Source organism: Dipodomys ordii, unplaced genomic scaffold (assembly GCF_000151885.1).
Source record: "Dipodomys ordii isolate 6190 unplaced genomic scaffold, Dord_2.0 Scaffold112, whole genome shotgun sequence".
NCBI classification, from domain to species: domain Eukaryota; kingdom Metazoa; phylum Chordata; class Mammalia; order Rodentia; family Heteromyidae; genus Dipodomys; species Dipodomys ordii.
In genome coordinates, this window is record NW_012267328.1 from 868,720 (window position 1) to 884,287 (window position 15,568).

General features: G+C 54.5%; 1 protein-coding gene across 1 annotated transcript in view; it reads right to left on the reverse strand.

Annotated features, from left to right (window-relative positions):
• Positions 1-10,802: 10,802 nt before the first annotated feature.
• The window catches only part of Gabrp (gamma-aminobutyric acid (GABA) A receptor, pi), a 22,632-nt gene continuing 17,866 nt past the window's right edge, over positions 10,803-15,568 (reverse strand). The window contains exons 6-9 of the mRNA XM_013028645.1: positions 14,994-15,131; positions 13,743-13,895; positions 12,852-13,039; positions 10,803-11,105 (exon numbers count right to left, since the gene is read on the reverse strand). Of these exons, the coding sequence (XP_012884099.1) occupies positions 10,803-11,105; positions 12,852-13,039; positions 13,743-13,895; positions 14,994-15,131 (782 nt within the window). The remainder of the gene's footprint in view (positions 11,106-12,851; positions 13,040-13,742; positions 13,896-14,993; positions 15,132-15,568) is intronic.

Genomic DNA, 15,568 nt, shown 5'->3' on the forward strand with positions numbered 1-15,568 from the left:
TACATATTTTAATAATGTGCTTTATATACTTTAATTGTTTTCTACACAAGATTAAAAGGAGGTGCCATGGTTTTTCCCAGACATATTACATCTTGACCTGAGCTGTGCAGTCCTTAATCATGGCTGATGAGTGTCTACCTGGATGGCTGCGGTCCTTCAGCCACAGCAGATATGTCTTTGGATCATTGTACAGGACACGTTAGTCTTAAGTGACATTGCCCTGCACCCTGGGCTTTGTTGTTTTTTTTTCCTTTTGCTGTTATAATAACAGCCATAGTTAGCCACACACTGTCTTTGTGGGCTGGTGAATGGACAGGCCTTCTTCCTGGTACCTCGGGCATGTGTGCGTGTGTGCGTGTGCGTGTGTGTGTGTGTGTGCGTGTGTGTGTGCGCGCGTGTGTATAAAGGCACCACACACAGTACAGTCTCTGCAGGGGGCCTGTGCAGCCATGCGAGCAATCTATTGCTGTTATTGTACTTTGGATTAAATAATGATGCCATTATTTTCCACGTGCAGAATTAAATGTGTTTGGAAGAGCCCGGAGATATCACCGATCTCCGTGAAGGGGGCTGCCTCCCTCCCGGCTGCTGATGCTTCCAAATGGCGATGGCTTCAGAGGAAGCTGTGGTGCTGGTGTCTTTCTCTCTTCCTGTCCTGGGACAGTTCTGCTGTTCTGGCCTGCTCTCCAGCTCCAGAAGCAGCTCAGCCTGCAAGACACCCTCTGCCAGCCAGCGGGGACAGTCCATTCCCCCCTCTGAGGGCTTACTGCGCACTGAGCCCTGTGATCAACACAGGGGCGCAGAGATGAAGACCAGGAAGCCATTGACTTGGGCCCACAAAGTGCAGAATCCCCCGGGCGTTTCGGGGATGGTAGGTGCGGCCTCAGCTAGCTCTCCACCGCTGGGGGGCTCCGAGCACAGGGATTGATTTTCCCTCAGCCCTGGAGGATGAAGGTGCTGGTGGGATTTCCCCGGAGGCTTCCTGACTTGCCCCGGGATCCCGAAGCCCCTCCGGCCGCTGAGCAGCCGCCTGCCAGCTGCCCCCAGGCCTCACCGCTCACCTTGAAGTGAGGGCGGTGACGGCCCCGCCTCTCAGGCTAAATAATAACGTAAGACAAATTACTCCAATAGTACCGGGCACATCACGGAAGTGCGACCAGCGTTATGAAGCACCCTTCTATGTGGAGAAGGGGAGTCGGGCCCGCTGGGGCCTGTCAGGTCCTCCTGGGCAGGCCCTCCTCACCCTGGCTCTCCTTCCGGTCATTGCAGGAACCTCCTGTCCACTGGGAGCAGAGCACGCCAGACGATGATGACAGGGGTGGGTGCTTCCATTGCTACAGCAGGTTGTCAGCTTGTGGCCATCTTCCTGGTTCTCCACGTACAGGAAGAACAGCGCATTCGGGCTCGGGGAGGCCCGTGGTGCCCAGCAGGGGTGACGTTTGAAATCAAAGCCATGGCATGTCTCTACTAGAACACCGTCCCTTCGAGACAAAGAATGGCAATTACCACGCTCTCGTCTCTCTCTGTCTCTGTCTCTCTCTGTCTCTGTCTGTCTGTCTGTCTGTCTCTCTCTCTCTCTCTCTCTCTCTCTTGCAATGACAGCTGAGTCCCAGGCCCAGGAACAGGAGCTGTGGGAAGGTAAGGAGCAAGGAGTGATGCTCTTAGTGGTGCAGCCGCACTGTGTGTGTGCTCATCAGGAGCTCAGCCCCCCCCCGCCGTCCCCTGCCACTTTATTTGGGCCACGCGCCGCTCCCCAGCATTGACAGAAGGGGGGGCTTGTTTAACCCTCAGCACGGACACCGAACCTGGCTCTGTGTCCGCTCTGACGCTGGCTCCGAGGAGACGGAGCCCCGTCCTGTTTATATAACAGAAGCTGATAGATAGTGACTTCACAGTTGGATATTTATGAGAGGTTTCATTTCAAATAATATAGCTCTGGCCCGTGGCAATGCTAAGGTGCGGTGCACACCTTATTACTCAGAAGCTAAATCTTTAGGATATTGTGGCCGTGACTGCAGGGTCTGTGTGATCTACCCGGAAGATCTAAAATGTTAATATTCTTTTCAAAGCAATGGAAGTTTTATTATAAAAAGTCTCATTAGGAGGTGATCTGTCCCTGAGACACATAGGCTCTCAGCAGGTCAGGCCGACTTCAGACAACGAAAAGCCGCTTTTCATACTCCCTTGTCACCCTGCGACTTCGCCACATGACAAGGTAATTAAGAAGGAGACAAGGTCTCTTAGGAGGTCAGATGCCAGCACCTGGCCTTGACCTCCAGACGGGACCCAGCTCTGGTGGGGCCCGTTCCTCACTGTCCTGTAACGCTGGCCCTGGCTGTGTGCGGGGTCAGTTCCCTGCGGACGCAGTGCCAAGGCCTTGGCCCCCAGGTAGCCCCACCGGGAGCTGTGTGGTCTCCCCTGGTCCTGCGTCCGTTGGGAGATCTGCAGCCAGAGAAGTGGCTGGATCTGGGAAGACAGGGCCGGTACTCCCGGTACTCCGGGGACCCCGGGAATGGTGCTGGAGCTCCAGGGGGGCACCACGTCTCCGGGGACCCCAGGAATGGTGCTGGAGCTCCAGGGGTCACCACGTCTCCGGGGACCCCAGGAATGGTGCTGGAGCTCCAGGGGGCACCACGTCTCCTGGGACCCCGGGAATGGTGCTGGAGCTCCAGGGGGCACCACGTCTCCGGGGACCCCGGGAATGGTGCTGGAGCTCCAGGGGGGCACCACGTCTCCGGGGACGCCGGGAATGGTGCTGGAGCTCCAGGGGGGCACCACGTCTCCGGGGACCCCGGGAATGGTGCTGGAGCTCCAGGGGGACACCACGTCCCTGTGTCGCTCCCCCTGGAAGAGGAAGGGGACACCGGGCCACCGGCACTCGGGCGCTGGGATTGCCCACACAGGTTGTGACTTTCAGTGTGGAAGTCTCCTCCTGGGCTGGACACCGGCCCAGCAGCCCCAGCTCCCCTCCCCCTCCCGGCCAGTGTCTCCGTCCCTCGTCTGTGCCCCGGTGACCCTGTGAAGGTGTGCATGTGGTGTACCGTGTCCCCAGAGGCTGGGGGGGGCTGGGTGTTCAGTGGGGGGTAGGAGGTGAAGTGTCCGAGCCACTGAGCTGGGTAGAGAGGGGCAGGTCCTGGGGTCAGCCAGGGTTGCGCTCTCGGAGGGGCTGAGCCAGCTCTGGGGAGACAGACTTTCCCAGACGGAGCCGCTCTCCTGCTCCTGTCCTCTCAGAGGGGCCTTGGCGGAGTCAGTCAGAGCCCGGATGAAGTGCACCCCGGGTCTCTTAACGCTAGCTGCTCCCGCTGTGATGTAACGCAACGGAAGGAGAGGGCATGGCAGAGCTGCTTTTTGTCTGAAGGGGCTACCTGCGTTTCCTCTGCATTCAGCCACAAGCAAGAAGCCTGGATTTCCAATCGAGCATCCCCTCGGGCAGAAGACCGGCCCGGAGGTGATCTTCCACTATTTGCACTATCTTCCCACTATTTTGTTTTAGTAATCCTATTTAACACGCTTTTGTTTTTAATAAGAGTTTGGGAATGGAGCATAAGAGGGTTAAAACTTCATTATGTAAAAATAAGGAAGTGTAGGATGTGCAGGTTAGGGACTGACATATTAATTAGAGCTTCTAGGAACTCTTTGCATTCTTAGCAGCAGTAATTTACTACTTAAAGTGCCAGGAGAAAGCTAACGGGTTTTATTTTGGGCTGTCAGACTAGATTTCACTGTGTGCTGAGCTTTAAAAACAAAAAGAGCATCTGGTTTGGAAAATGGAAACCCAGCCCTGGACAACCCCAGAGCCGTTCTTTGTTTTTAAGGCTCTCTTAAATCAAGAGGTGGAGAGCCATCAGGAGCCAACAAACCCAGTTAAACCAGAAACTGTGAGTTCTGGGTGTTTATTTATTTATTTTACTAAGTATTGGTCTTTTATTTTTATATTGCAACCTCCCATCCAGTTCCAATAAAAAGAGATAACGTTTATTGAGCATGAAACAGTGTGCAAGGAGCTGTGTCAAGGGTATGCACACTCTGTACTGTTGTGTTAACCAGGTCACAGCGTGGCACACACAGAGCCGGGTTCACTCCCCAGGGGCTCAGGGCAGGCCGGGACCACACAACTCCCCTCTCACCCCGCCATCCCTACAGCTGCATGCTTCTGGGCAGCGTGAGGGTCTCCGGCTCTGCTGCCGGGTGGTTCAGTGAGGTTTCTGAGGTGGGAAGGGGAGGGAGGGGTAAACTCATTATTACTCGCTTTAATTTCCTTCCTAGAATCGGAAGCTTCCAACCTCTTGTGACAGTGATGTGGGCAGCGTGGTGTAGAGGAAGCAGGGGTCCTGAGAACAAACACGCCCACTTTCCAAGCCCAGCTCTGCCACCCCCCAGCTCTCTCCTCTTCCGCCTGCGGCCGGCCGCGCCACCTCCACAAGCCCCACGAGTCACGGCCGGGAGGCGAGGCTGGGAGGTGCCGCTGGCGGTTGGCACCCAGTGCGCCGCACAGTTCTCTGGCTCTAGTGCATCACGAGCCCCTCCTCTTTTATGACTCCTGTCGTCGAGTCTATCTAAAATACCCAGGAAGCCGGGCACCGGTGGCTCACGCCTGTCACCCCAGCTACTCAGGAGGCTGAGATCTGAGGATCGCCATCTGAAACCAGCCCAGGTGGGAAAGTCCATAAGACTCTTATCTCCAAGAAACAACTTAGAAAAAGCCAGAAATGGTGCTGTGGCTCACGTGATAGAGCGCTAGCCTTGAGCATAAAGAGGCTCAGGGACAGCGCCCAGGCCCTGAGTTCAGGCCCCAGGACCAGCAAAATAAATAAATAAAATATAAGGGAAGATGCAAATGAGCAGACATCTGCGTGGCAGTGTTTGCTCTTAGCGTTCTCCCCAGAGGACTGCACACAAGCTATTTTACGCCTGTGTTCTACTTGGAGAACATTATAAAAATTTGAACAAACAGTGCACAAGAGCCCAGTGCATGCTGATGCACGGTGAGCTTTCCTGATGAAGCGGAACCTTCCTGCCCTTTATATCCTCTCTTGGTTGGTAGAGTGAGCAAACAAGATAATTTGAAATACTTTTACCGCCATTTGGAGTGTCAGAACATACAACTTACCTTTAAATATGCAAACGGCGCGTGCCATGAAAGGCACTGTGTGTCCACACAAACCGTCTTCAAGCAGTCTCCCGGGGTCCTGCGCCTCTGGCCTTCCTCCTCACCCCGATGGGGGAACGTCCCAGCCAGAGCTTGTGCTTGGAGCAGCGGTCCGGGCAAAGCCCGTGGGCCGCGGCCGGTCTTCGTGTCTGCCTCTGCAGGGGACTGTACTTAGAAAGGGCGAAGACTCTGGGTCCTTTGGACTGAAAGAATTTTATGTTACTAGCTGTGAAAGTCCGGCACTTGGCGCTGAGTGGGTGACTGTGAACCTGGGACTCATAGCAAGGGCCTGCCGAAAAAGAAAAAGGAAAAAGGTCCTTTTGGAGCCGGGCGCCCGTGGCTCACGCCTGTCATCCTAGCTACTCGGGAGGCTGAGATCTGAGGATTGCGGTTCAAAGCCAGCCTGGACAGGAACGTCTGTGAGACTCTTATCTCCAATAAACCACCAGAAAACCGGAAGTGATGTTGTGGCTCAAGAGGTAGAGCGCTCGCCTCGAGCTGAAGAGCTGAGGGACAGCGCCCAGGCCCAGAGTTCAAGCCCCACAACTGACCTCACCCCCCAAAAAAAAAGCCCTTTTGGAGGAAGAAGGAGAGATATATCTGATTTGGTAGTAAAAAGAATAAAAATACATCTAAAGATGCCTCTGGCTGGAGCTCTGGGGTTGACCAGTCCCAGCAGAGGAAGAGGCCAAGGCGGCCGTGGAGGCCCAGCCGCGGAGGCCCAGCCGCAGAGGCTGCTGGGCACCAGTGTGTGTCGGGGGACACAGTCTGGCCACACGGGGGGGGGGAGGGGGGTGAGCGTGCGGGCTGCTCCTGCCCGGGCTGGGCCGCACCGCACCGCACAGTCACAGGGGTGATTGCTGGAGAGCGCACGCGATCCGCACAGGAGAGCGCACGCGATCCGTGATTGCTGGAGAGCGCACGTGATCCGCACAGGAGAGCGCACGCGATCCGCACAGGAGAGCACAGGCAATCCGTGATTGCTGGAGAGCGCACGCGATCCGCACAGGAGAGCGCACGCGATCCGCACAGAAGGCTGGAGCAGTGGTCTCCAGGCCTGGTCTGGCGCGATCCGCACAGGAGGCTGGAGCAGCGGTCTCCAGGCCTGGTCTGGCGCGATCCGCACAGGAGGCTGGAGCAGCGGTCGGTCTCCAGGCCTGGTCTGGCGCAATCTGCACAGGAGGCTGGGGCAGCGGTCGGTCTCCAGGCCTGGTCTGGGAAGCGCCTGAGCGGCCTCTCTGACTTTCACCTGCTAACATGTCTCATAAGCTGGTTGAGCTTCGTGAGGTCCACTCTGGGGGTGCGTGCGTGATTACGTATCTAATTAATTAGCACCCATTTGTATGAATTACCATCGCATTTCCAAATGTTTTCATATTTATGACCTCATTTAATCCGCTTTTACAATCTCACAGACCTATGAGCTACGAAGGGTGAATATTTTTGTCCCACTTGATCTATAGGAAGCCCAGGCAAATGGAGATTAAGCTAATGGCAGAGTGAGGGTCTCCTGACTCTCATTTCCGGGTCCCTCCACTAAATTAAACTGGATTAGTCTTTTGGGATGAGTGTGAAAGGGTATACGACTGGATTCTTTGCGGGGGGAAAAACCCTGATAAATTATATTAAATTACTACAGGAGTAGATAAAAAGCAGATTTCTATTTCCCATGCTGTGAATTTGCCTTTGAGCCCCACTGTGAAGTGGGCTAGAATGTTCTGGCAGTACACAAGCCCGGAAAAGGTACATCTCATACTCTTCTAAATGGATAATTTCTCCCGGGACTTCTTTACATTCTGAAATTTTACTTTATTATTGCATCCTAAGGTTTGTGGCTCCAAATGCCACAGCGCAGGAGTCTGACTTTCATTGGTGATATTTGTGGTTATCACTTTCCTTTGTCATCCCCTTCCACTCCCTTTGTTTTGCTCTGTAGACACGGTTTGATTTATGAATGAGGGCTTTTTGATTCTTTGAGATATATTTTGGAGAATTGGTTCAATAACGTGTTATTGAAAAGCGAAATCCATTGGGGACAGATCTTCCTCTACAAAGAAATTTCTCATCAAGACCAGCTGTTTATTCATCTGTCACGCCACATTTTTGTATTTTATGTGGACGTATCCACATGCTTCGTTTGTTAAATATGTCCATGAAGCTGTTCACTCCCACGGCCAGCGTGGAGACTTCTGTGGTCTGGAGCTGAAGTGGTCTTATTCCAGCGCCTAGGAGGAGGAAGGCCTGTGGGAGGGAATCCGTGGGATGAGAACGGAGTCTCGCGTGTGGATGCTCCTCTTGGGCACAACTCTGAAGGGCTCCACGCCTCTTCACCACTGAGCACTGTAGTGAGACTTGGAGTTGTACCCTTGACTTCAAGAGCTGTCTGGGAGCCAGCTTCCCCTCCCACCACCGCACAGGCCAGACGCTGGTTGTGCGCAGTCTTGGCTTTTTGCTAACCTGGGTGGTTTCTCTGAGTTCGTTTGCGTGCCTCCGGGTGTGATGTCCCGCACAAACACTGGCCTTGATCCTGAAGTGCTCATTTGTCATTACCTGTCTTCTTGTTCTCTCACAGCTGAGTCAGAAATACACATTTGCCTGATCTTTCTTGGCACCAACGTGGGAGATTCAACGAGACAGAGGGAGAGTTTGCTGTTCATTCTGCGTGTTCAATCATCACGTCCAGTTGGACTCTTTCCTTCCAGGTGGCACACACAGCGGTGGATGTCCTCAACGATCATGGAGACAGCGGTGCATGTCCTCAAAGATCATGGAGACAGCGGTGCATGTCCTCAAAGATCATGGAGACATGGGTGCAAGTCCTCAAAGATCATGGAGACATGGGTGCAAGTCCTCAAGGAGCAAAGAGACAGCGGTGCATGTCCTCAAAGATGCTGGAGACACTGGATGAACCTGCAGCTATTCACTTACTTTCTATGTTTTACTACCTTTTTCCATTTTTCCCCTGAGGAATTTCTTTTGTCTTAATTTCTAGAAATACACATTATAAGTAATAAGACCGATGGCCAGGGCTGGCAGCAGCGAGTCCAACTCTGGGAACCACAGACCTGAAGAAATCAGTCTGAAGGTCCGTCTCTGGAGTTGTGAGGGTGCTTTTCAGCACCCTCCTCGCTGTTGGCAGCACTTTGCCTGACCCCTCGATTTTCTTCAGCCAGAGGCACCTTCCTGCACACACAGCCGCCCGAGGGTATCTGAAAGGACGGCCATCTGCTCTTAGCAGGTGACTGGCAACGTCACAATGGTGTGTTCTCCTGGGAGATTCCCAGACGGAGAATCTGAGAGTTCACGATTGGGCGTGTGCACATTCTACTCCTTCTGAACAATTAGACTTTCTCTTGAGCTCATTGATGCGATTCACTTGTGTTCAGCTCATTGGCTCAGGAGAATAGTGGAACAGTGTGTCCCTGGTCCAAACCCTTCTTGATGATCGTTACTACTCAGGCTTGCATTTCAGGGGCCAAAAACTCACACCGCGGGTGTTTCCTGTGAGTTCAATCCTCTCTCGCTTTTCTCTTGCCACACAGGCATATCTTTATGAGGTGTGGGCCGGTGCTGAACTTAATGTCTTTCAGCTCAAATACACCGTGAGCTGACGTACACCTACATTCTCTGCAAAAAGTATTAAAACAAACCTGTTGAAAATTGCATGTAATAGTATATGTATACAACTAAAAGGCAGGTGAAGCACGGTCATTTTTTCTTTCTGTGACACATGAATTACAGTGATCACGTTCTCTGTATGTGGGAGGTCACATCTCCTCCTCTTGGAACCCACCCATTCTCATTAAAAAACATCTTGTTAACCATCAGGTGATGGAATCTGGAGACACTGAGCTGTGAGAAGAGCGACTCAGGGCACGGGCCTAAGGCTCCAGAAGCACGGCGTGTGTCGGGTGGGGGTGGGGGCAGCCACAGTTCCCACGCAAGCCCGTGGCTGAGCCGGACGCGGTGCCGCGCTTTGCACAGGGCCTGGCCCAGAAGCCCGGGGAGGGAGCGGCGCGGCCCGGCCCAGTGTGTCAGGTGATCGAAGCAGGCAGCCGCCGTTCCCCCAGCACTCAGGGGTCAGGACGCACCCACCCCAGCTCACAGGAGCGGCTACGCCAGACTTTCCAGACGGAAGGATCCGGAAGGGAGCAGAGCAAGTCCACCAGAGCCAAGTCCCTGTGCCGGGGAGGTACAACTGCCTGTCAGCAGACGTCCCCCTCCCCACGGGAGCACGGGGATGGGGACTCCTCCCTCCCCACGGGAGCACGGGGATGGGGACTCCTCCCTCCCCACGGGAGCACGGGGATGGGGACTCCTCCCTCCCCACGGGAGCATGGGGATGGGGACTCCTCCCTCCCCACGGGAGCACGGGGATGGGGACTCCTCCCTCCCTCCCTCCCCACGGGAGCATGAAGATGGGGACTCCTCCTTCCCCACGGGAGCACGGGGATGGGGACTCCTCCCTCCTCACGGGAGCACGGGGATGGGGACTCCTCCCTCCCCACGGGAGCACAGGGATGGGGACTCCTCCCTCCCCACGGGAGCACGGGGATGGGGACTCCTCCCTCCTCACGGGAGCACGGGGATGGGAGCCCTTTGGGGAAGGACTCCAGGACTGTCACGGGTATTTTGTATCAGAGAGACTGGAAGGACAGATGGATGCAGGACGCCCTGCCCTTCGGCTCCGCCCACGGCAAGCGTAAGCACAGAGGGACCCAGGAAGTGACCAGAAGCCGCTTCATAGCCACAGTCTCGTCCGACTCCGGGAATTATGGGAACGCTCGGGGCATTTGCAAGGATGTGCATGTCATCCTCAGACCAAAGCGGCTGGATGGGTGTGCGGGAGGACTCTGCTCATTATGTCTGAGGAACAGGAGATTTATGTGATTTATGTGGATCACTGATCCACTGCCTTATATTCGCTTACATTTGATTTTCAATGATGTGACTTATTGGAATTTAGGGACCATTCTGTGGTATTAAATATACTCATCATTAAAAACTCCTCTTGGCCGGGCGCCGGTGGCTCACGCCTGTCCTAGCTTCTCAGGAGGCTGAGATCTGAGGATCACGGTTCAAAGCCAGCCCATGCAGGACCGTCTGTGAGACTCTTACAATACACTAACCCCTCCCCCCACAGTCTCAAAAACACAAAAACAAAAACAAAGGTGGAAGTGTGCCATGGCTCAAGTGGTAGAGCGCTACCCTCGAGCAGAACAGGCTCAGGCCCTGAGGTCAAGCCCCAGGACTGGCAACAAAGAAAAAAAAATACATGTGTTAGAGCAGCGAGTACAAATAAATTGACTTGAGTCACATTTCATTTTAATTAAAAACAAATACTATAAAATGCTGGTCCCTAAATCGGCAACCAGGTATTTCCTAAGCCATCTTCCATAAGAGGCAGAGATTTAGTGAGTGACCCCTGATACCGAGGGGTGAGGGCTCCTTCCCTCCCCAGGCTCCTCCGGTGGTAAACACAGACAGGCAGCCACGGTGAGCAGCTCCGGGTGCCCCTGGACTTCCTTCACGGAGTTCAGTGAGGTTTCTGTTGCAAGGCCCTGTCGTGCTGGGCTCACATCGGCGGCCCTAGAGTAGCTGGACCTCACGGTACCCTCCTGAACGCCCGTGACAGGTAAAAAGCTGCACGATCTCAAAAATACATGTAGTACGCCCAGTAAAACACATTGGCCAGCATAAAAATCAAAGGGAATAGGAGCTTCGAATAGCGATCCACGTTGCTGGGGTTCCGAATGGTGAAGCAATCTGCAATCCTGCCGACTTTCTCCCGGAAGATGACCTTGAACTTGTCGCTGGCCTTCATGGTCAGGTCGCTGTAGTCGATGTTGTCACCAGAAATCTCGATGCTGGCAAAGCTGATCTTCCCCTTGAAGCTGGAGATGGAGCTGTTGATGATGTTGGTGATGTTGACTTCCTCCACCTCCTTCTCCGCCCCCTGCGTCACAGACAGCAAAGTTAGCTTGGAAGGAAGCCAAGAATGAGGAGAGGTGTAGAACCCTAGCTACCCAACGATGAGGCTGGATCGAGCACGGGTTTGAGCACCGGCAGGAATGGCTGCTCTCCCGTGGCTCCAGGGAGCCCCCATTCTCCAGTGGCCAGGCCAAACGGGAGTGTAATCCAATTGGAAAAGGTGTGGCTGGATATTTTGGCCGGCCGTGTACTCTCTGGGCGTCGGGTCTGGGATGCGTCAACCGGCCTCGTTGAGTGGTAGATCTCTCAACCCTGAAATAAGGATAACCACGGTGCTCTTTGGCTTGGGCTGTTGGATGGACTGGGGGCTGGAGTTGGCGGAGGTCTGGGCCACCGCAGGCCTTCCCGGGGGCCCCTGCAGATGAAGGGCATTCTGCTCCCGCGGTTCGACTCCTACACGTTCTCCAACCCCTTTCCCTGATCTAGCAAACCTAGAGTTTGGGGGGAGGCCTATAATCGAACCTCCTTTCCCTTCTGAGAGCCAACAGGGAGTAGAACAAGCAAATTTACACTCTTCTTAGTCTGGCTGCTCTGGTTAGAGTCCCGGGCATTTCCTGAGGTAGGTGCCTGTCACCGTCTTGTCTGCAAGCCTAGGCTTCCATACGCCAGTGTCTACCCAGCATGGCTTCCCAGGACTGCAGGGTTCCACGTGGCCGTAAAGGCTGCGTCAGCCGTGTGAGCCGAGCCGAGGCTCGGAGGTGGCAGGATTCCAGGCCACACAGCCACGGCTAAGTCTCAGCTGCCCTTGCTCTGTCTGTGTCTCTGGGTCGGCCACTACCCTGCTTAGTCTTCAGATTCCACAACTGTGGAAATGGAGCTGGCTCTCACGGGACTGTTACACGCGTCTGAAATGGCATAATGTCGCAGAAGGCTCTACTGCGTCTGGCTCACAAACACGCTCAATAACTTATCATCATCGTCTTTATTATTCATCAGAGACTGGGCCTCGGCCTTTCACGCTAAATAAAATGACTGCTTCTCTGTGAATCTCCTGATGAGCAGGAAAAATGTGCTAATCAAGAAAATTCTTATGATTTAATGTCTTCCTGTCCTTTGTAAATGAGTAGTTATATAATTCAAGCGCACAAGGATGTATCAGAAGAATTAAATAGTAATTAAAATATTAACCTGAAATTTGCAAACCACTGATCACATTTGGTTTGATATTGGAGTTTTCTACCGATGCTGGTTCTTGCAGTCATAATGTTGTATTGCATATGCAAAACAATTACTTTCTGCCAAGGAATTGAATGTGTTGGTATCTCATTGTACATGGAGAAGAGAAACCTCCCTGCCTCTCTCCTCCTCCTCCTCCTCCTCCTCCTCCTCCTCCTCCTTTTTGTACCATGGGTTTGAACTCAAGGCCTGGGTACTATCCTGGAGCTTTTTCACTCAAGGCTAGCACTCTACCCCTTGAGCCATAGCTCCACTTCTGTCTTGTTTGCTGGTTAACCTGGGGGTAAGAGTCTCACAGACTTTTCTGCCAGTCTGACTTTGAACTGCGTTTCTCAGACCTCAGCCACAGGAGCAGCTGGGGTGCCCATGAGCCCCCGGTTCTCAGCTGAGAACCCTTTCTAAAGGGCCCAAGGGCCCACGGCGGACACTGGCTCTGGGTCGAGACTCACGAGCAAGTGAGCCAGCAGGCAAGCAGCCCGGCTCACGTCCGGACAGCGTGCGGAGCGGTGATGGATCGCAGACAGCAAGCCCTCACCCTGTCTTTGGCTGCCACCTGCTGTAAGGAGCTGTAGTGCGCAACGGCATACTCCACCAGGGCTCCGAACACGAAGCTGAAGCAGATGCCCAGGTACACGTCGATGGCCTTGATGAAGCAGTTGGTGTTGGGCAGGGACGTGCGGGAGCCGATCATCAGCGTGGTCATGGACAGCACTGTGGTCACCCCTGGGAAAAGAGGGGGCGCGTTGGTGCCGGAGCCGGAGCCGGAGCCGCGAGCCCTCCCCGGGCTGGGCGCCCATCGGGACCCGTGGGTTGGGCACAGAACCCTTCTGGGGACGGGTGACTGATCTGTCTACGCTGCACGGACAGAGCACGCGGCTCTGCCCTCCCTGTGGGGGTGGCGACACAGAACATGATTGACAACTGACCCTCCAATCACATTCCCTGCATTTGTCACTGCAAGACAGAAACCTAACTATAAGAAAAAAAAATCCAGCACCTTCCCCAAAGTTGTCTTTCTCTGTCTCAGTCTCCTTCTCTCTCTCTCTCTCTCTCTCTGCAGAGGAGTTTCTCAAGAGATCAGTTCTTGATGGATAAGAACCACGGTGGAGTCGGGGGTGGGGAGTAACTGATCAAACTGGTTCTTAAAATCACCTATTGATCCAGGACATACAGGATATTCTTGGGGGAGGAACACAAGGGCCCAAGCCTACCTCTGATAATAGAAAATGATATTGACTGAGATGAACCCCAGGAAACAAACAAACAAACAAACAAAAAAGCCCATTGGACAGCTGGGAGGCGTGGCTCAGCGATAGAGCACCCATCCAGCAAGTACAAGGCTCTGAGTTCAAACCTCACTACTGACTGACCAAACACCCCCTTCCCCCCAAAAAAGAGCCCCCACAAAGACCCATTAGCTGCTTACCGATGCAGGTTCTTGCAGGAACAGAGTCGAGGGAGATCCAGAAGGAGACCCAGGACAGCACCACCAGGAAAGTGGAGGGGACGTAGGTTTCCAGGATGAAGTACAACACGTTTCTCCGCAGTTCAAACTGCAAGACCAGCCGCGTGTAATTTCCTGACGGGAGAGGAGAGACACGGAGTTGCATCTGAAGTGCTCGCTTCCCGGGGGCCAGGCTTCCCGGGGCGGGGGGGAGGTGGGTGAGCGCATCCGTTCCGTCTAAGCTCAGGGACCCAGGCGCTGTCTGTATGGTGTCACCCATGCCCTGGTGGCATGGAGTGGGATTTATGGTGGCACTGTTGTAAAAGGACAGTAACATTACCGGGAAAATGCACAATACATCAAATAAGAATGTGTACTTCCTGAGCCTATGGGACCCTAGAGATCATTTATTATTTTGCTTCCTGGTGGAGGGCTGAAGACACCGAGAGTTGTGGTGACAGTAAGGTCCCACGGTGGATGCTGGACAAACAGATCTTTTGCTCTGTGGTCCCAATACGTGCAGCTCGTCTACATGGTCTGTATCGCCCCTTGGTTTGGAAAGCCAACCTTAAAACAAAGACCAAAACAGCCCCATTTGGCTGCACGGTGGCCTAGTTATATATCTAAGGTGATTCCTAGATTTTCATGGAGAAAACTAAAGGCTTTCTTTCTCTCATGAATCCAAATTAAGAATTCAGATTGGAAACGATGGCGGCACAAGCCTAAACTAAAGACTTGTCTGCTCCTCCTTAAATAAGAGTTCATTCACGCACCCGTTCTAAAAGTAATGCCAACAGAGAGAGAAACTGCTTCCCGTTCCATTCCCTTCCCTCCGCACCAACCCGCCGTGCGTTTCCACGCATTTCCGTGCGTTTCCGTGCGTTTCCGCGCGTTTCCGTGCGTTTCCACGCGTTTCCGCGCGGGCTCAGCTATGACACATAGTGATCTTGTAGGGTGGAAACATGGGTGACCAGGAAGGAAGTGCGGCTGCTGGTGGGTGCGTCTGCCCCGCGTGGAGCCCGCGCCACGTCCCCCCATGGCCAGGGAGGGCTGCCGTGCCTTGGTCCCTGTCCCCGGGCTCTTCCGTTATTTGTGCTCTGTTTCCTTCCTCAGCAGCAAAGAGCAAGCCCTCCCCCCAAGGCACCAGCCCTCCCCCCGTCCCCCCCCCCTGAGGAAAGCCGGCCCCTTTCAGTCCCCCCCGCCCCTCCGGGACCCACGGCGAGCGGGAGTTACCGGTCTCCTGCTGGGACGTGGCGACCGAGGTGAAGTAGCGCTGCACCGTGTACTGGGCCAGCCGCAGGTTCTCCAGGCCGCGCACAGAATCGTTACCCCGGAGCCAGGTGAACTCCACGTCGCTCCCATCGTAGCCCCCTGAGAGAGGCGGGTGGGGTCAGAGCGTGGGCGTGGGGCGCAGGGTGCGGGTCAGACGTGGGCGTGGGTGTGGGTTATGGGGTGTGGGTCAGACGAGGGTGTGGGGTATAGGCGTGGGTGTGGGGCGTGGGGTGCGGGTCAGAGCGTGGGCGTGGGTTATGGGGTGTGGGTCAGACGAGGGTGTGGGGTGTGGGGTGCGGGTCAGACGTAGGTGTGGGTTATGGGGTGTGGGTCAGACATGGGTGTGGGGCATGGGGTGCAGGTCAGAGCGTGGGTGTGGGTATAGGCGTGGGTGTGGGTTATGGAGTGTGGGTCAGACATGGGTGTGGGTGTGGGGCGTGGGGTGTGGGTCAGACGAGGGTGTGGGTCAGACGAGGGTGTGGGTGTGGGGTGTGGGGTGTGGGTCAGACGTGGGTGTGGGTGTGGGGCGTGGGGTG